Below are 22,094 nucleotides of genomic sequence, written 5' to 3' on the forward strand. Positions count from 1 at the left end.
TCTTCAACTAGACTTCTCCAACCAGATTATAAGTCCTTTGAGGAGAGGGAATTCCTCATTTACATCTTTATTTTTATCTAGCATCTATGACATAGCAAAGACTAAATATTTCAGGTTGCTGATATCATCACTTGAGCTTATATCTTTTAGTTTGCTCATATAATCACTTGACTTTGCAAAAAATACAGCCAAGTTTGACATACTCATGGAGTTTTTCGGGACCTACTCTGTCCACTCATGCTGTGGCCTCCCCTGCTAACCAATCCATCCCTGACCCCAATCACCACAGTCTATGGGGTCATCTTAGTTTTTTCATGGCACTGAACAGTCTCTGAGTTAACATCTCCCTGTTATTCTCTTTTTCTCTCACTGACTCTCTTTTTCTTTTTCTCAATGTATTTTCTGAAGCCTGTGACTAGGATTGAAGCTTCATGAAACCAGGGACCAATCATGCTCACTGTGGTAGAACCTGGACCCATGCCTGGCATATAGTAGGCATTCAATAAATACTTACGATGGAGTCATTGAACTTGCCCCTCACTACAGTGATACCTATTGGAGACTGCACCATTGAAACTAACAAAAAATTTCACCTAATTTACCTGTAAAGAGGTTCTACAAGGTCCTTTTCAAGAAACTCATGATCATTCTTGACAGCCACAATGTTGATGGGAAATTGGGAATCTGAAAAAAGAGAAAGAGAGAAACAAGGGAGATTATGAGTCTTGTTTTTATCTGAATGGGCACCAATATCTTTCGATCACCATGTTTCTGTACACATGACTGGTCCTGGCAGTTGCTTTCCCATCATTGGGTGTGTTGGGATGTTTAAGATAGTAGGCAGTTTTAGTTTTATCAAATAAGTGCTTTGAAGGATATAAAAGAAGTCCTTGGATAGGAGTGAATATTAAGTGCCTGCATTTTTGTGGTTCATCATAATCACAGACATTAGCCTATCTATATGAAGAGTTTTTCAACGTTTATTTATTTTTGGGACAGAGAGAGACAGAACATGAACGGGGGAGGGGCAGAGAGAGAGGGAGACACAGAATCGGAAACAGGCTCCAGGCTCTGAGCCATCAGCCCAGAGCCTGACGCGGGGCTCGAACTCCCGGACCGCGAGATCGTGACCTGGCTGAAGTCGGACGCTTAACCGACTGCACCACCCAGGCGCCCCTATATGAAGAGTTTTTATACTCTCACACTTAACATCACTGACTTTTATCTTGATCAGTTCATGAAAGACTTAATTTGGAAGATTTTTTTTCTTTAGAAAAGAAATTTCCAAAAATACCCGAAACTCAGTGGCCACAAAAGTGTTCTTTTGTAGCAAAATCTTGAGCCACTTTAGAGTATCAGCAAAATACTCAAACAACTGATTCTATCCAAAGAGATACATTCCAGCATCATGATTTTTCTCCCACAGACTGACTACTCATGCCAACTTTGGAGGTCAAGGGCCACGCTCAAGAGGCAGTGTTAATGGTAGGTACCTTATTCACAGAGATGAAAATCTGAGGATCATTCTAATAGAGGCCATGGTCAGAGATAACAGACAATGTCAAATCATCACCACTATCCTGCCATTCTTTCTCTTCCTCATTTTATACTTTGCACTGCCTCCACCTTGCCAGTCATAATAAATCTAAAGGTATCTAAATCTTAATGTGAGTTGGAAATAGAAACAATCTCTTCTGGTGATAAAAGTAATGTGAGTGAATTCCAGATGGCGCTGGAATGAAGACTGTCTTGTTCTGCTCGAGAGGGAATGTGTGTAGTAATGAGAAACACACACACCACAGCCCAGTTGCCTTGGCTTTGAGTCCCGGCACTGCTAATCTCTAGATGTAGAACTGGGTACAACTTACCTAACCTCTTCTGGGCTTGTGTTTCCCCATCTGTAAAAAGGGGATGATGATAATTATAATACTTAACCTATAGTGCTGAGAATATTAAATAAGTGGTTATAGGTAAAGTGCTCTCAGCAGGACCTGGCACACAGTATGTTCCATGTAAGTATTTGCTCTTTCTTTCTTATTATATTTATTCAATGCACATGGCTTCAATACAATTTGACAGGCACTTTTACTTATGGCACATTCTTTTTCTCTAGAAAGGAAATTTCCAAAAATAACCAAAGCTCAATGGCCTCAAATGTTTTCTTTTGTAGCAAAATCGTGAGTCACTTTAGAGTACCAGCAAGATATTCAACTAATTGATTCTATCTAAAGAGAAGAAATTTAATTTACTTCTTAGCCATTTGTAGACACTTCATATTTAAATTGCAAGGTATTTTGGGGCACCTGGGTGGCTCAGTAGGTTAAACGTCCGACTTCAGCTCAGGTCATGATCTCATGGTTCGTGGGTTCGAGCCCCACATCGGGCTCTGTGCTGACAGCTCGGAGCCTGGAGCCTGCTTTGGATTCTGTGTCCCCCTCTCTCTCTGCCCCATCCCTCCTTGTGCTCTGTGTCTCTCTGTCTTTCAAAAATGAATACACATTAAAAAAATAACAAAAATAAATAAATTGCAAGGTATTTTGAGTTTACAAAGAGAGTTCACATTATAGGGGAAAACACACTGCATTAAGACTTAAGAGACTACGATTTTAATTCTGATTCCTCCGCCTTTTAATGTTGAAAAAGTCATTTAACCTCTGGGCCTCTCTCTCATCATCAGTAAATTGGAGGGGGTGGGAGGGTGGGAGTAGCGTTCTTTAGACCAAAATTATAAAACCCTCCTTTATAAAAACTTGAGTCAGAGACTCTAGACTTCAAAGCACATTTTGAGATATGCTCTCCTTCATCCACTGAATTTAAGTTACAGAAGTAGAATAAGGGTTTTATGTGTGTGTGTGTGTGTGTGTATGTATGTATATATGTATATGTGTATATATATGTTATATGTATATGCATATATATATATATATATATATACACACACACACACACACATATATATATACACACACACACACATACATATAAAACTGAGCTTCCAGGTGATTGAATGAGAGTCACCAGTGACTATGGGTTAATTTTGTTGCTTCTTTCTATCCTGCGTAGATTTTACGCCATCAGGAAGAGAACTCAATGCTGTTTAATGTTCTAGATATCCTTTGTTTAGCCCTACAGATCCACTCTCCACTTTTTTATACCCTGCCTTGTGCACCGAGGGTCACCAGTGAGGATGGCATTCGAGGGGACCCATTTTCCTTGGTTTCCTTTTGTGTTTGGGCAACAGGGAGCCCTGGCTGGAGATGGAGGGGAGCAGGAGTGCAAGGTCAGGGCATTTACCCTCCTGGTTATCACTCACCACCAGCTGTGTCCTTTGCTCTAGGGATCCTCTCTTGTCCTGGTTTCTGGCACCCGCTCCCTCTGCCCATCCCTTTGGGCCTATGGCAGTGGCAGCTCTGTGGCTATGAACTCTGGGCACCTGTATGGTTCCTCCTGGTTTCTCATATCCTGCCCACACTTTTGTAATAAACATTTTTAGAAATAAGTCCTCCTCAGACCATCTGTTTACCATTAGGATCCTAATTCACTATTCTGGACAATCCAAGAAGTAGTTTGTAGCCTTGGTTATAGTTTCAGGGATGAGTAAGATACAGGTGATTAAGTTTATTAAGTGCCAAATAAAACATCAGTGAAAGAAGTATGATGCTGGCAATAAACATCTCACTTCAAATCCCCCCAAATAACTTCTTCTCCATATTGTGTCTTAATTTTTTTTTTTCATTTAAACAGAACGGAAGGAAGGTCTCAAGACAACTAGTTTTGTGATTTTCAGAAAACTTATCAACAACTCATTTATTGCACCTTCAAGAAATCAGAGAGTAGTACAGAAAAAAAAAAAAAAAGGAAAAAGAGTAAGAAGTGCAAGAGAGCTGTTACTAATGAAAGCACCACAAAGGAAATACGTAGAATAATACGACGACAACACTGCATGGTGACAATGGTGACTACACGGAGTGCGGCGAGCACTGTGTGATGTACAGAACTGTCGAGTCACTGTGGTGCATACCCAACGCCAATGTAACGCTGTATGTCAATTATACCTCAATCAGAATAGGAACAAAGAAAGCTGCTGAAGCTAGAATGCTGGAAGGAAAAGGCAGAGTCGGGGTTGACCGTGAAGAGAGAAGAAGCAGAAGGTAAAGAAGTGAGAAGCGGTGTGGAGCGGAATGTCAGGTAGGCCTGGGCAGCAACACTCGTGTCTAAATTGGCATCGGTCTACACCCTGGGATTGCAAAGGCTGAGGGAAAGAGACAGCAAAGGCAAACGGCTGAGAAAAGCTTTGGAAGTGCAAAACACACCGCAGGATATGCGAGGTTCAGTTTGAATTAATTCTCTTTATAAAGAGTGAAGGGAAGGCCAACCTACCCTCATACAACTGAGCGTATTGTGGGAACCCAGCAGCACGGAGCCAGTCGCATGCTTCCTTCGCCTCGATTTCTGAAAAATACAAGAAAGGGAAATGCGTTGAGTCCAGCAGCCACACGCTAGCACTCTGCCTTCTTAATCAAGGAGAAACTGGTGAGCACCGTACTCCTTGTTACAAAGCAAAATTGTTCTCAGGCAAGTCTGTCTCAGTAGACCTACCAGAAATGGGTGTAAAATGAGCAGGTATCACAAAGGTACTTATGTGCCTATTAAGATTATCTTCAATGTAGATCCACAAGTATTTGGATAATAACAAAACCACAGATTACAGAACACAAAGGCTGAGTTTCAGGCAGGGAAAAACATCTTATTTATATACCAGGGAGCCAAGGGACTACAGAGAAGGAAGAAACACTTCCTTATGATCCTTTTTTTAAAATGAATTTTTTTAAAAACTTTTAAAGTTTAAAGATAAGGCTAAGTATACTCATTCAACCTTCCTTTATTCTTTCACTCTTGGGTTAATGAAAGAAAGAATACAGCTGGATGGTCCATGAAAACGTATTTTCTCATGAAGAAAGGTATTACAAAAATCCAGTGTATTGCTATTTCTTTAATTTTTCTGATGGCTTTAATTCCCAATGCCTTCCAACAAGATGTTCGTTCATCACACACATCCAAATGATTTCAAGCTGCAGAGTGGAGCATGGAAAAGCAAAGCTGGTTATCTGGAACCGAGGCAAGTTTGATGGGGCTGCTAGAATCTCTGAGGGCTGAATCCAAAAGGCTGATACGTCCTTTGGGTGACCATTCAGTGCGGACACCCCAACCACGCACGGGACCACCTGCTTGGAGAAGCTGTGGGGTGAGGTGGGAAGAGTCTACAGTATGTGAACCAGGTCACTTTTTGACCTTGTGAATCCTGGATCAATTCCCAACCACAGCTCTGTTAGACAAATACGAATGCGAGGGAAAAGAAGTTCATCTGTCAAAAGTCCAGTTTCTCCAAACAAAATTAAACAGCCTGTTTTGACAGGTTTCTACCCAGCCCTCTTCCTCTGCTGTTGGGATGGAGCCCGGTCAGGTCATTGTATTTCCATTTACTCTGATGTTCACTTCTCCCCATAGCAAAAGTCGAGAGTACGGGGTGTTCTTGGGACAACGGCACAAAAATGAGCTACACTAACATCAGCTGCGGGCTCGAGCCTCTAGACCTAACATTGAGAGCACAGCATCTATGCACTGAATTCGGGGACAAAATGTCTGTGCAGCATAATGTTTATTGTGACAGAGCTATATATATGATAGATGTTAGACAAACACATCAAAGGCCAGATTTTGCACAGGCCCCATATGAAAGAGCAAACACTTTCATCCCCATCCCATGGATCTGGTTGGACATAGATTGAGATTTTACATTAAATTCAGGGCATTTCAGAGGCATCCCCCAATCCACTGCCATTCTAGTGATTGACAATTTCTAAATCTTGGGTTTTTTGTTCAGCATGAGGATTTTTTACATAATTGCTACCAGCACAGACCTATGTACTTGTTCCTGCCACGCAGGCATCACTCAGAAATACTCGGGGCACCAAGCTGGAAATAAAAGCCTTGGAAAGCATTTTGCTCAGGAGGGATGTCTCTGAGATCCACAAGTACAGTTCAAAATGGACACTCAGCTGAACCGTACTGTAGGCTAACATGGGTTTTCTTTGGGAAGATACAAAGGGCAATTACTATAGGGCTTAACAGGCTTAGGAGTACTCCTTTGAGAGTCCTTATGTGAAGGCTTCTGCTTTGAAAATCACACAAGTATTTCAGAGGAAGTAGAAAATGCACATTCTGGATGTAACGTGGAAAATGTGGTCAGTTATTACTGAGTCATAGATAGACTGTTGCCTTCTAAATTTTCAAACTTCAGAGTTTCTTTCTCTTTCAGTATAATGCAATGATTAATAAGGAGGAAATATCTAATTCCTGGATACTGTCTAAACTTAATTATGAGCCAGCAGTCTTAAAGAGAAGCATAGAACTCTGAATTTTCTGTTGAAACTACATGAATAGTCTGCCTTTTTTCTATTACTTTCACTACTCTCAAAATGCAGTGTTAAGCAGGAGAACCCCAGAGAGACAGACCATGAAGACCAAATGGAGGGGACCTAGAAGGCAGGGGTTCTACAACACAGAAAACTCAAAGGGGGGTGGGAAGTGAGCTTATAAAAAAGTGGACCCTTGGGGCGCCTGGGTGGCGCAGTCGGTTAAGCGTCCGACTTCAGCCAGGTCACGGTCTCGCGGTCTGTGAGTTCGAGCCCCGCGTCGGGCTCTGGGCTGATGGCTCAGAGCCTGGAGCCTGTTTCCGATTCTGTGTCTCCCTCTCTCTCTGCCCCTCCCCCGTTCATGCTCTGTCTCTCTCTGTCCCAAAAATAAATAAACGTTGAAAAAAAAAATTAAAAAAAAAAAAAAAAGTGGACCCTCCACCGGACCCTGAAGTAGTTAGGACAATGAGAGGCGGGCAGCAGGGGTCCTTATAGGAAAATTCCCTTTGGAACTGAAGGCTCTCGTTGGACAGTGGAACGAGCTTCAGGCTAGCCTAGGAGATTTTATTTAAAAGGTTCTCTAACTTCAGTTTATTTTCTCACAAGAGCAACAAAGATAATGAACTGAGATTCTATGAATATGTAAACATGAATAATCACATCTTAACCAGAATCCAGCTAAATCAGACCCTTAAATAAACTGATTTTTAAACTGGGGAGGCATTTAGCCTTTAAGTCTCAGAGTCAAATCCAACAAAGATGGCAGTTAGTTCATAATAACCGAGAAGAAGCCACATCCCAGCCATGGTGGATGCTCTTTGCCATCACTCCTGCACACCCAACTTGCTTCTACTTCTGAAATGTCTCTCCAATATCCCTTCTGCTCTAGCTGTAGGCCCAGCACCTTGATATCTCAAACTCTAAGGGCAAGCAAACTCTTGTTTACACCCTAGTGACAAAGCAAAGACAAAAAATAATCAGACATACTTAACCACTGTCAAATTTGACGTTGCCCATCAAGTTGAGCTGGGGGAAAAAAAGCCCTTACAATTTCCACTGAGTCCCCACAGCCCCTACTAACACCCACCAGCCAGATGCTAATGCTAAGGGCATATTACCCTTGCAGTGGCCAAAAATCTTAGAAAACTCAAAAGGAACCATCATTGCCAGGGTCATCACGTCACCAAGACCTACCTCATGAGATTTAAATGACGTTTGAGGAGAGTGTGAAAATCTCTAACTGTGCTCCTGCTAGCCAGCATAATATTATGTGAAAGCTTTAAGGGCCATTCAAATCATGTGTTTACAGTTTTATTTGTTCTCTATTTGCAACCCATACCTGTCCCTGTGGCAGTTCCAGGGAAACAAAGCAAAGCATCAAGTTGCTGCAAGTTTGTAGAAAGCTGAAGTGTGGGGTAGATAGAACAGAATGACCTTGGACAGACTGGCCTACTGATCTCTACTGCAGTTACATTACATTACCTGAGAAAATTCAATCTGTTTGACTCCACAGCATGATAGGATTTCATCAGAATTTCTGCATTATTATATGTAAAACTCATTTCTCTTTAACTCTATAGTGGGTACCTATTTTTGCCTGCTCAGTATCCGCCCCCCCCCCCCCCTGCTTCTTCAGATAATAGAACCTCTTGTTAAGTCTCCTGTTAGGAGACTCTTCTACTTAGTTTAGGGGGGACAGACAGTCCTGGTCACCCCAACCACACTCCTTGGTCCTATCACCACCACCCAAACGGGCATGACCACCCAAACGGGCATGACTCCTTAAGAACACCCCCAGTCCCTTTAGTTCGAGGAGACCAAGGAGCTTCAGGATTTTAAGTCAACAGTTGTTTGGGGGCCAAAATCAACTGGTTGAAAAGGGAGATATCCAGTTTAACAACTGATAGCTTGATCTGTGCAAAGATCAAGCAAACCTTTTCACTCAGTAAATCCAGAAAATTCTTTGGTGCTGGGCATACTCTCCTGCCACCTGTCTGTGATTCTACTTGAGGGAAAGTCACTCACTCTGCCTTAGCTTCCTTTCCTACGTGCTTAGAACATGATGTGGCCTCTGTTGAGAGCAGATGCAGTAGAGGGAGGCTGTCTCCCTGGGTGCCTAGGAAGCTGCCAATCAACGGGCATGAGAACAAAGTGGAAACTAACCACGGCCTGTAACACTGGTTTTAAAAGATATTATATCATTTCTTAGTTTCACAGCTCAGTGTTGAAAACTTATAAAAAACACAAAAAGGCACAATGAAAGAAAAAGGTCAACTCTTGTCCCATTACTAACACATAATTTAGTGTATGTTATTTATCAAAATGGTAATCGTTGTAGTATCTTTGGTTGACTACCTATTTTCACATAGTAATACATTGTGAATATTTTTCCACATAATGATATTGTTGGCAAAAATGGGAAATTTACTCTGTTTTGAGAATGATCCTTATTTTTTTAAAATACTTGATTCTTGAATACTGCCAATTGTTAATCACTGCTGGGAGGTTATAAAATCAAGGTAGCCAAGAGAAAACAGTTCAGTAAGACTTCACCAATACAGACTGGTTGTGGAGAAGGCTGGAAGTCTATGTGAGTTAAGAGATTTACAAGCTGTTTCTTTAAAGAGACACCATGCAGTGATGTTTGGATAGTCAGGTAGATAAGGTTCTGGAGGGCTCTGGTCAAGTAAGGGGTTATTTTGAGCACAGCAAATTTGCTGCCCAGGCTGGCAGGCCTCCTCTCATGTTACAATCTCATTGAATTTTTAAACTGGTGTTTCTAGAGTGCTTGGGAACAGTGTGTTCTCCTAGCTAAATGTTTTAAGTACATTTTTTGGTTTACGTTATTCTCGGCACAGCAAATGCTTTTTCCATAGCTAACCCAAAGGAATACTATTCTTTCTAAATGACCAAAAATTCAAATTAAGGCCAAATTAAATTTTATTATTATCAGAAAGCTAGCTGGCTAGAAGGAACCTGGTCTACCGTGAAAGGTTTATGAAATCAATATATACAGGCATATGTGTTTATGTTGTTCTTACAAGTCTCCTGGAATTTCAGTGGTCACACTGGCTCCAATTTAAGTAGGTCTTCTTTCTTAAATGTTCATTAAAATACTCAAGAGAAGTGGGGGGTAGGGGGGAGGCATCGTGGGTCTCCATGTGATTTAGAAAAGTAGGTGCTTTGTTTTTCCGTTTAAATTGGCTAACATGGTGGGCACCCTGTTTCTGGAAGATTATGAGTGACTCAACCACCACAAGATGTCTGCAGTGGATGCAATTAACACTATAGAAGTCTATCAAAGGTATTAACATTTCAACACACTCATGGTTGTTGGCTTAGATTAATTTATATGGCTGAGTTAGCTTCATCATTAGTGTACTACTTAAGACAAATGACTCTTTGGTCTTCACTTGGAATTTCTCAAGTGAAGTCCTTACTTACTGAAGGTTATTTATTTGGCCATACACTACACTAGTTTTGTTAAAATCAATGCCGGAGTGTCCATCCTGTCTATATATAGATATGAATGATGCAATAATTAAAATTACATAGATCCATACATGACCACCCCAATCCTTCTCCCAAGAGTGCTTTATAACCTTAATCACAGGTACAGGATTAAATATCAAGTTATGTAATCAAGACTGATTTAGGTTTCACATCATGGTGACAGGATACTTCTTTTTTGCACTCTTTGAATTATATAATAAGTTTATTGCGATGTGTAAAAGGCCTGAGTAAGTCTTAAATGTTTACTAATTATAATTTTTCTAATATGCATATCATTTTCTTTCCCTTATATTCTAAATAAGTTATTTAGGATAAATTTAAGATTATTAATCACTGAATATTCAAATCAGTGAACTAACTTAGAAACACCCATTTTATTTTCCATTCAGTGCCTTTTTTTTAAGGCAACTATTTCCTTAATGTGTAGCAACGTATCTTGTTGTCAGCTGATACAGAACAATAGAAGAAAAAATCTGGAAGATGCATATATTCCTATGACACCAAGTTATACACAGATAAGGTGGAGATTCATGGTTGTGTTTATGTGTACATTTTACCTGAAGCAAGAATCACATACGTGTTGGGACACACTATTCCACTGCCAGTTCTTACACTAGCCTTATTCCTCAGGCCTTGAAAGACCTTCTGCAAGCTGGATTCATAGCAAATCGAGTCACTTAAAAATAATTTCTATTAGAGTAAAAGAGGATCAAGCAAATACAACACCTGAATGGTAGGTCTATTCCTAGTCACTCAAGAGTTGTTTTTAACCAGTCTTTTTCCTGGTTTTTAACCTGCTTTGTTGGGGCAATCCTACACTGTATATGTAATTTAGTCTTATTACTAATGTATTTAATTTTTAAATTTATAATGAAAGCACACACACACACACACACATTTTCTTAAACACGATGATTCCCTGCTCTTTCCAGTTGTTGCGAACATGCAGTTCTCCTCCAACTGGGAAGCATTTACTTCCCATCCCATTGCTGTCCAGTTTTGGCCACGTGACCCACTTTAGCCAATGAAATGTGAGCAGAAGCAACGTATGCTAGTTTCAAGCAAAACGCTTCAAAAGCTGTCATCTAGTTCTTTCAGTTTTCCTACTCTTTTCCCTTTCTCACGAGGCTAGTAGGTCTCAGACATGTTATTCCTTGAACCTGGGACCTGGAATGATGACACAGGGAACAAAGCCACAGGAGACTAGCTGCTGACACGTAATGTGAGCAAGAAATAAACTTCCGTTGTTTTATGCCACTACAACATGGGGGACAACTTGCTACAGAGGATAATCTAGCTTAAACTAATTTAACACAGGGCTAGATACCCATTCTAGAGAGAAAGCCTATGGACCTTTATTTCAACTTGAAGCTGTTGCTGGATATCTGTTATCAGTGTGCTCTAGAAGTGAACACAATCAGTATCAGGAATCATTTCTGCTTGGAATTCTGCTTTCCTGCCTACAGTGCATGGCCTCTGTGAATTAAAAAAATGAAAAGAATCCTTTCACGATCCTTAGTTACATGCAGTACATGTGTCGAGTGTGTGAGTGCACCCATATTCACAGACACACACACTTTTTCTCTCACATACGCACACCACAGAAAATCAAAAGTTCAGGTGCAACTGAACAAGGAAAGTCTTCAGGAATATAAATAGTATTCCTTATGCTCATATTCCTAAGAGCACACACACACACACACAAACCAGAAAGAAAAAGAAAATTTACAATCCCACCCCAATCAATCTCAAAGAAAAAGAAGGCAGAAAGTATACGCTCTGCCAGCCAAAAAGCTTCTAACCAGATTGTTTTGACTCAAGTTTTCCATGAGGCAGAGTAGCTCTTCATTCTCTCCTTTCATTTTGTACAGATTGTTCCCATCAGGCGCTTGTGGTATTTCTCAAGGAGGCTGCATGCAGACACAAGCATATGAACATCCCCAGCTTTTTTGAACTTGTGGAGCCACTGCCTACCACTAAATCCCAAGAGATTCTTCATGGCAGAGTCAGTTAAGCAACTGAAATGCAAGGAAGGGGAACAGAAAATTAGAAAGAAGGTCATAATTTTCAGGCTTTGGCCAAAGTATCTCCATACTGACCCACCAGGATAATAAAGTCTTAAATAGCCTTTCTTGGGACAAGGGTGTGAGATTCTGGAGATGATTTTTCTATCTTGGTTTCTTTGGCTTCTCTTGGAAAGGTGAAGAATAGGAGTCCAAGGTAGCTGACTTGATGCTGGTTCTCATGAGCAGAGGCTCTAACTTCCTCAAGGTCTGGCAAACTGGCAGTATCAGAAGGGTCCCTGCATATTCACTGCCATGACGATGACTTTTTGCCTGGGGAAAAACAACTGCTTTGGACAAATCCGACCACCGCTAGGAAGTCAGGTTTCTTGGCTTTGGACAGGTACTCTTCTATCCTATTTTGCTTTAAATTTTTAATGTTAAAAAAACTACGCATGTCTTTAGGGACTCAAACCCCTTCTCTACTTTCAGATATATCTGAATGTCTACACTTACAAAGGCTTATCTGCTATTTCAGTTGCTTAGCCCAACTCTTATAGCTCTGGGTACTCCAATTACACCAGAAGCTCTTGTGATATCAGGGAAAATTCTACCATGCAGGCATCAGAAGGATCATGGAGACTCTCCTGATAAAATAACTCCAAGAACCCTACAGATTTTTTTCAGGTCTTTCACTCTTTGTAGGGCTGGCCATATGAAACAATCACCTGAGCTACTGACAGCCAGTTCAAAATTTTGTGCACTTAATTTCTCACCAATTGGAACATGTGGATCAATCAAAACTAGTGTTTGCTTAATTTAATCCCAAGAAAAGATGTATACAACTCAAGTGTAATTTTATTATCTGACTATATATATATATATATATATATATATATATATATATATAACTCGATAGTGTATGCAGGTGTGTATTTTTTATTTTTAAATATTTACTAGGAAATATGCGCTGGGATAAAATATTTACTGCGAATTTTTCAAAGTGCCTTTGCCAGTCCTCTAGAATGTTTTCTACTTGTCTGCAGTGGCAATCATTCTGTGAATGATTTTCTAAACATATTAGCACTTGTCTCAGAAAATCAGTAGCCAGATTAAAGAAACTGTGTTATTAGGTTTTCAGCTATGGATTCATCTTTTTTCTCCATGTTCTTCAAAGCCAAAGCTATCACTGAACTCAGAGGTTTGCTCTCAAAGTATTGGGATTCTTATTTTGTAAATCATTAGTAGACATTGACATTACAATTTCAAACAGAAAGCAATTTAAAACAGGTTAGGTCACTGAAATAGCTTTACTCATTTGGGAAGGAGGGGGTTAAGATTCAGACCAAAGAGGTGGGAAACAACTTGTACCTTGGAGTTCCCCCCCCCTTTTTTCATCAGACACAGTGATACATTAATGACTGTGTCATTCTATGATCCAACCACATGGCATACTGATATTGAAGTCAATTGAGGCATCCCATAAATATACCACAAATGCAATCAAATAGGTTTTTAAAAAGTTACATACACTGTAAAGAGTTTTAAATGTTTAAAACATGGGGGCACCTGGGTGGCTCAGTGAGTTGAGCGTGTGACTCGACTTTGGCTCAGGTCATGATCTCAAGGTTCGTCAGTTTGAGCCCCATGCTGGAGCTTTACTTACTAAATAAGTTTGTTTACTAAATAAATAAAACTTTTAAAAAGTTTAAAACACAGTAAAAGTTTTTAAATCTTTAATAGTTTAGTATGGGTAGTAAATGACTTCAAATTTTAAAGAACTCTGGGCCTTAATAATTACCATCACTTCAGATTTTAAGTTTAAGAACACAGTAAGAAATGGCAGAAAAATACATCCTGCAAACACATAAGCACTTCTAAATGGAGGTTCAGGCAGCTCTACCTTATAAAATATAAATATAATTTAATTACCTGACTAGCTCTGGGCATATAACAATTTTTATTACTTGCAGTCAATACTATGGTCTTGACTAAGATGCTTGTGCAAATACTCACTGAATTCAGGTATAAAAAGGTTATTTCCCTCACAAACAGACTTGAATAAGAGATAAAAATGACCAAAAATCCCCTCTTAAGTGAAAGCTGACAGAAAAGTGGCAAAATCTAAACCTAAGATTTGAAACACCTGAAAGAAAAAAGGAAGAAAAAAAGCAAAGCAAAGCAAAGCAAAGCAAAGCAAAACCACCACAATTCGATCACAGGTTAACATTTTGTTGGCAAATGGTCTCTCATTCTTTTATTATGCAGATGTGTACATGTATATAGGCTAAATTACTATATGTTTTACATAAGCTTTCAATAAAATTATAATCTGCATTGCCACTTGACAATGCCTTTTGAACCTCTTTCCAACCCAGCTGATTTCCTTTTCAATCATTCTAGATGGCTGAAAAACATTCCTACTGCCATTACTTTAAAAAGTATCTTCCTTTATCAATTCAGACGTCACAATCATGAGTTAAAAATAATAAATTCAGTTCTCTGGAGGCTTTCATTCTAAATAAAGAATTCTGCCTGAACGTGCATCCTGGTGAATGTATTTTCAGGGAGTACTTCTGGGTTGACATTTCTCATGTTATTTTACATTCTGGATTAAGACCCATCTCATATGGTTTTGATTTATATTCTCAGCAGACTTCAAAAAGGAAATTCCAAGTGGAAGTTTATTCATACACCAGAACTATGTTTAAATGATGCTACAGGGATGTCTTAAACTAACACAAGTCAGGAAGTTCAAAGTTAAGGTTAAATCCTGGACCATGTTCCCACCTCTTCCTTCTTGGTATTTGGAAAGTGGAGATTTTATGTAACAGCTGTTCCACTTGTCTTTGACCTCCTGCATATGTATTTAGATAATTTCAAAGATGCATTTCAAAACTTTATGTCATAAACTGGTATTTTCTAAAAGGTGTTGCTGAAGTTTCAAGGTTAAACTTTCAAAACGAAACAAAACAAAAGATACTAGACCAAATAGAGAAAAACTCCCCATCTTGTTTTAATGACTAGATGAATATTTGGAGTCGACAGGACTCCTCCAATACTCTAAGTAATGAAAAGCAAAAAGTGACCCGAATTTCAAAGCCTAGCAAATTCACCAAGAGTGCATCTCTTTAGAACAAAACAAGTTTATTTTTGCACAGGGTTAATGTTATTGCTTTAAAGGGGAGTTTGAAATGAAGATTTGCTCTTAACTAACAGCGTATCTATTAAGTAAAACTAAGTTTCTTCTTTTGTTGAATACATATACTCGGTTTTATAAATTAATTTTTTTAGGTTTATTTATTCATTTTGAGAGTTGAGGGAGGCCTAGAGAGAGAGAGGTGGGTAGAGAGAGAAAATCCCAAGCAGGCTCCACTCTGTCAGTGCAGAGCCCAATGCAGGGCTGTTGAGATCATGACCTGAGCTGAAATCAAGAGTCGGGACGCTCAACTGACTGAGCCACGCCAGCGCCCTATGAATTAACTTTTTAAAAAGAGTCTGTTGATTGGTTCGGAAAATGCTCCTTTACTTGAGGACATATACAGACTGTTACAGGAGCTGTAATGCAGGATCTTGTTAAACAGCATTACGGGAGCCATTATATGGCCTGAAGTATTAGAAGCAAGATTCAAATCCTAGCTCTACTTTGGATTACCTTCGTGGCCTTGTGATAGGTTAACTTCAGCGTGCCTCAGTCTCCTCAGTCTCTGTAACAGAGTACCTACTTCACAGCATTGTTGTGGGGATTAAGTGAGTTGTTAGCTGTATGTGCTACAAGTACAGTTGAAGGTGCACGTGCCTGCAACAGAAAATAGTGGTTCCAACGGTTTCTGATTCTCTCCACTCAGCTCTTTTTCATTTGGCTTTCAGAAGTTAGGAGGCATTCATCCTACTGATTTATTCTGCAGACATCTACGGGTTGCCCAGGGTTTGAAAAGCTTGCGATTAGGCACTGCGGGAGGATGCCTGGCTGTGGGGAGCGGGGTCCTGTTCTGCAGGTCTCTAAGTCAAGCAGAGGAGACAAGGACGCACCCAGGAATCACTAATCCCAAGAAAGCAAAACAGGATAAAGTCGTACAGGACTCAGAGCCAGAGGGGGCATTTCGGGTAAAGTGACCAGGACAGACTTAGCAGGTGAGATGAGATGTGAGGCAGAAGATGGTTGGCTAACCGGTTCTGCCCATGGCCATCCCTCTCTGCCCCCGGACTACTTTTGAAGCTGGGATTCCTGTGAATGGCCGTCTTTCTGGAATAGAGCTTATGTTGCTTCATCTGTGCCTGCAGGAGGGCTTTGGAGCTAAACGCCACCGCCCCGTCCCCTACATCCAGATCCTTCTTATGACAGGAATCTAATAGGCAATTCGTTTTTTTACATTCTGTGGAAGATTGTGTTATACTTTTTCTGTTAAATTATGCTGTATCGCAGGTAGCCATGCTTCACACAATACAATGCTGTTTAACAAGATGTAATGAGAGTCATAAATGAAATGTGACACTTTGAAAATGGAACTGAGGGCCTCCACAGGCTGTTACTTTTAGGATATGAACACCAGGCTGGGGGAGACAGTCTGGTGATTATAGTTTACGATGTGCTTACCAGTTAATAAGTAAAATATTAGCAATCGCTTGATAATGTGAGGATCTCAAGGGCAAAGATGTGTTTAAACATACCACACATCAGAACCTTGGGAAAGAAATCTGTATCAGATGTGTAGGCTTCATTAAGGAAATGCCTTCAGAAGATTATTTTTCCATGTTATGAGAAAAAAAAACTGAACAAATAAGTAAATTCTTAGCAAGGGATATGGGCTTCCTGTGGAATAATGACTGGGAAAAGTTGAGGGTTAAAGTGGATCCCAAGGCCATTGACCTCAAGAGGTCAGGAGTCTCCCAGATAGGCTCCCTATCAAGGTCACTGCCACTATTAAAAACATCCAAGGTGTGTGTGTATTCAGGGATTTACTTTGTGAGGAGGCAATCAGGAAAATCATTGAAATACTATTAAAATACCTCAAATCATTTACATTTAAAAGCAAAGAGATGTTTGGTTCTTATGCTTAAATGATCATATTAACATTTCATGGCTGCTCAAATTATACCCAAAGCTGAACACAAAACTTAGAAAGCAGTCTTCTTTGAATCTTTTGGTTTTTTCCAAAATAAGGAATAATTAGTACATATTCACACACACATACCCACACATACATACAGTTGACCCTTGAATGACGCCAGAGTTAGGGGAACGGACACCCGCGCATTTGAAAGTTTTGACTGTTCAAAACCTTCAGTAATTGTGTATAGCTGACCAGGTGCCTTACCAGTAACGTAAACAGTTGATTAACACCTATTTTGTAGGCTGTATGTACTACATACTGTAATCTTACAATAAAGCAAGCTAGGAAAAAGAAAATGTTATTAAGAAAATCATAAGGGAGATACATATATGGTACTGTTCTGTATTTATTTTAAAAATCTGCACGTAAGTGGATCTGTGCAGTTCAAGCTCATGTAATTCAAGGGTCAACTGTGTGTGTGTGTGTGTGTGTGTGTGTGTGTGTGTTTGTGTGTTTAAATTGGGATGAAGTTTGTCTTGTCTAGATTAATACATTAAGTAGGAATTCTTAACCTAGGTTTTTAGATAGAACTGAAAGGCATGGAAATCCCTTGTATATAAGTAGCATTAGGAAGATGCCTTATTTGTTGAGACTACATAGCTCTCATTAAGTTCTCTGATTCACTTATTGTACCACTAAGGTGCTCACATTTAGCCCAAAAAGAAAACTTTATGCACCAGGTTTAAAAGAGGGCCAAGTTTTTCCTGCTTTCATCCCTTTAGGCAATCAATTTTTGATTTTGGAACTTAAGAGAAATAAATGGTCTCTCTCTCTCTCTCTCTCTCTCTCTCTCTCTCACACACACACACACACACACACATACACACACACACACACACACACACAACATGCACACAAATATATATACAGGTGCACATACATTCTGTAAACATGACATAGATAAAACTACAAGTATCCTTCAATAAATATGTACATTCTTCTATCCTCTGAAACTATGACATTGTAGGTACACATCACCAGGTTGGAAAGCAGGTTGCATCTATACATGCTCAGTTCTTAGCCCAGAGCCTTGCAAATAAATGTTGGCTGAAACAGTGACTGGCTATATGAAGAGGAAAGTATTTATAGCTTTAAACATTTATAAGCCAATAAACACCTACAGTATTTTTTAGATTTTCAGTCCCCTCCAAACTCACCAGGCTATTGTAAACATGGGAACATAGATTATGGAAGTAGCTTGCAAACTGAAAACCCTATATGAAGATAAAGTAACATTATTTTTCCAGCTGTGATTCTACCTCTGGGATACAAGTCTCCAGACACCCTTGGGCAGCAGTGTCTCTGTAGCTTTCGACAGTGCCTGTGTTTTCTGAAAGGCAAGGCCACTTGATGTTGTCCCAGCCCGGACAGGAAGAGCTGTTTCTGCTGGCTCCCATCCCTTTTCCCTCTATATGGAACCCTTGGGAATCCCAAGGGCACAGATGACTGCGAGCTTTGGTCTTGAAAAATTAACAGTGAGAAAAAAAGATTTTCCTGTATTCCCACAAAGGAATTAGTCTCCCTTTTAAGATCATGAAACCAGACTGGGACATATTCATACTCGAGAATAATCAGACTCAACCACAGAAAATAAATACCATAGGACTTTTAAGTGTTTTGACCACTATCCTTAGTAAGAAATACACTCCTTAGAGTTGTTAACATGCACATACTTGCACATGTGAACACACACACAGCAACTGAAACCAAGTTTCACAAAATAGTAGTTACACTGTGTGTATATGTATATATATAATATATATATATATGCAATTCCACCTGACATTTCTTTTTTTGGTTTGTTCTCCTCTGTTAAAAATTGTTGGGTATACCCACTAACTGACTTCATGATCCCTCTATTTAAAGAACACTGTTGTGGATGACACTCTGGTTAAATAAATGAATGAACTGAACACAGTTATAAGAATCTGACACCCAGAGTTGTTCTTAGATTCCTCCCTCTCCTACATCCCCAATATTTCCACAACACAGTCCCAAGCCCCGTTGAATTTCTGTCTGAAACGTATTTCTCAAACCCCTGTGCCCACGTGCATTCCCTCTGCTTTGGTTTAGAGGGATCTGGCAACTTCAGTTCTTGCCTTCCATGCCTCTCTACAGTATAAGCCCGGTTGCTCCCCTTGAGACTCCTTCATGCCTCCTTGTCACCTGCAGAATGGAGTAGCAGCCCAGCCTCCTGACCACAGTGCCCTGCCTCACCTGGCCTCTGCCTACTTCCGGGGGCTGATGGTCCACATCAGGTCCAGTTGTATGTTAAGTGCCTGGGGCTCGCCAGTCCCGAGGTGTGGGTTCATGTCCCACGCTGTGCTTGGGCTGTTTCCTCCCTTTGTCATCACATTCCTCCTACTTGGTCCTCCTGACTTACTTTCATTTGTCTTCTATCAACATTCAGCTAAGACCTCACCTCCCAAGTCCCAGGTGAGCCTGGTCTTCTCAGGACTTTCATACATCTCTTTTAATTCTTACAAGATTAGCCTAAACTGTTCTTGCTACATGTCTGTCTCCCCATGGGACCACAAGCTCTTCAGGGGCAGAGGTTGCCTGATTCATTTTTGGCATCTCTAGAGTCTGGCAGAGCACCTGGAACCCAGTGTGTGCTCAGTGCGTGCTGAGCTGCAGAGAAGCAAGAGTGATGATTCTGCCCCAAGTATCCCTTGGGCGGCCATCTTTCACCGACATTGCTCGGCGTTAATCCCGAACCAGAATGGTCTGCTGCTCCTTGCATTTATTCCTGGACCTCTGGATTAGTGCTAGTCAAACGTCGTTGATGAAGGTACCTTTGCCCCCTGAAAACGCTCTCCTGCTTTCCTCTTCCTTTCCCAGTTTGACTGAAGGAGGCTGAGGGGCACAGGTTGGGTTTCCGTAGCTTTCTGTTCCACTCCGTTTGAGAAGTCTGCTGCTACTACAGCTGGGGCAGAGGGTGGGCTGGGAGCCAGCCCTAGTCTTAATCAATAACAAATCAATGACGTGAAATCTCACGCAGCTTAGAGGCCTTCCTATGAGGATTTGGAATAGTGCTGGAAAGTCAGATTTGGTCCAAGTCACTTCAAATCTGGAAGGCTCTGGGAGGAGGAGGGTAGTTCTGGTGATGAGCAAAAAGGGTTTGGTCTCTTCATGAACAGATCCGAGGCCTAGTTCAGTCTGGACCACCCAAGATCTCCCTGGATATGCCCCAGAGGAAACTCAACTTCCTGAGGCCACCCCAATCACACCTCCAAAGGAGTGATCCAGCTAGTCCTGAATGTACACGCCCCTGGGGAAAGTGTGTACGTTTTTAATTAGGGTAGACTAATGCCTCTCTTGAGGCATCCCCACACTCAGCTACCGTGACTTTGGTTCTCGAGAGCAGAGGGAAAATGTGTGATGTACTAGGGTGACTTCTTTTGGGCACTAGATTTAGTTGGGTCTGCTACAAGACCCTCCCTTCTCTCCTTCCTTGAAGGTATAGCTCATTGGGCACCTCCTCCAAGAAGACTTCCCTGAACATTTCTAACACTTATGGTCTCCACCATTCATGATTTCTGGCCATCTTGAATTGTTATTTGACCTGTCATATGTTACCATGACTTCCATCTATTTATAGACGTACAGTCTGAGCAGAGTGAATTTGTAAACAGTAGGGGCTCAATACAGGTTTGTGATGGTTGTGGCTGTTACAGCTACTGTTAATAGTTAACATAAAAACAAGCCTGTATGCAGGCATGGCTGATGACGACCGATGATGGTGACTCATAGACCTCCTTCCTTTCTAGAGATAGGAAAGCAGAGCTGGGGGAAAGCAATGAATTTCTTTAATGGATACGGTGAAGGCAGGAACAGATAAGGGAAAGGACACAGCAAGCTGAGACCAAAAACTTTTCCGAAAGGTAGTGTGGCAGTTGCCAGCAGCATGGACTACGGGCTTACTGCCGGGGTCCCTGAGCAAACTGTGTTCCGTCGTGAAGTCTCAGTTTCTCATCTGCAAAATGTGCATAACGTCACATAACTCTTCAGAGCAGCTGCAAGGACGTTAACAGGAACTGCACAAGGAGCAAGGCCATTTAGTTCACTGTTGCAATCTAGTCCCTGGCACAGGGCTTTGGGTTTCACTTGGTGTTTACATTTGCTGAATAAAATGAACTATGTGAATCAACAAGGAGCAGGCGCTTAAAAATTGGGAGCTATTATTATTGACTAAAATGAGTACTGTTCACGTTTTCTCCACTGATGCACTCAAATGGCAGAAGAAAATAAACAGATGCCCCCAAAGAATTTATTTGACATTTACACCCATAGAGGGGAAGAATATAACATGCCCACACTTGTTTTAAAACAATAAAACGAGGGGCGCCCAGATGGCTCAGTCGCTTAAGTGTCCGACTTCGGCTCAGGTCATGATCTCATGGTTCGTGAGTTCGAGCCCCGCATCGGACTCTGTGCTGACGGCTCAGAGCCTGGAGCCTGCTTCAGATTCTGTGTCTCCCTCTCTCTCTCTGCCCCTCCTTCACTCGTACTCTGTCTCTCTCTCTTAAAAATAAATAAACGTTAAAAAAATAAAAATAAAAAATAAATCAATAAATAAAACAATAAAACCTTCCTTCACATTTTAAGAAACTTGATGCTCCAAGAAGATGTACCATTCTATAGTTTCTTATCCTGCCAGGTTGAAGAGGCTCAGATGTACACTTAAAAAATAAATCTCATTTTTAGAGAGGTGATTTATTATTACTTTTTAATAACAGTCGCGCTGAACACTAGAAAACGTGAGGTTCAGGCAAATTCCAACTCCATTCAAGCCACACTGACATGAATTGCACCCAGAGTCCGATGGGACGCACGGAGGGACAGCACAGGCAGTCGAGGGCTGACTGTTGGCTAGGTTTAAGATCACAGGACGGAGGCAGAGTCTCTCTCTGGTCAGCAACATGAAAGGGCTGGCTGAGAAACAAATACCTTCTTCAATATATTTCCATAAAACAGCAAGAGATCTTCTGTTCCGAAGGCAACTTGTGCATTTTATCCAGGAGCGCACCCAACAGAGGTAACCTCAG

The 22,094-nt window shown here is 40.8% G+C and overlaps 1 protein-coding gene across 4 annotated transcripts in view; it reads right to left on the reverse strand.

Moving 5' to 3' along the window:
* The window catches only part of STARD13 (StAR related lipid transfer domain containing 13), a 242,541-nt gene that overhangs the window by 62,761 nt on the left and 157,686 nt on the right, over window positions 1-22,094 (reverse strand). For all 4 annotated transcript variants that reach the window (XM_043576630.1, XM_043576617.1, XM_043576624.1 and 1 more), the window contains exons 2-3: window positions 4,381-4,452; window positions 603-684 (exon numbers count right to left, since the gene is read on the reverse strand). In XM_043576630.1, coding sequence (XP_043432565.1) covers window positions 603-684; window positions 4,381-4,452 — 154 coding nt within the window. The remainder of the gene's footprint in view (window positions 1-602; window positions 685-4,380; window positions 4,453-22,094) is intronic.

The sequence above is a fragment of the Prionailurus bengalensis genome, chromosome A1 (genome assembly GCF_016509475.1).
Source record: "Prionailurus bengalensis isolate Pbe53 chromosome A1, Fcat_Pben_1.1_paternal_pri, whole genome shotgun sequence".
Lineage (NCBI taxonomy): Eukaryota > Metazoa > Chordata > Mammalia > Carnivora > Felidae > Prionailurus > Prionailurus bengalensis.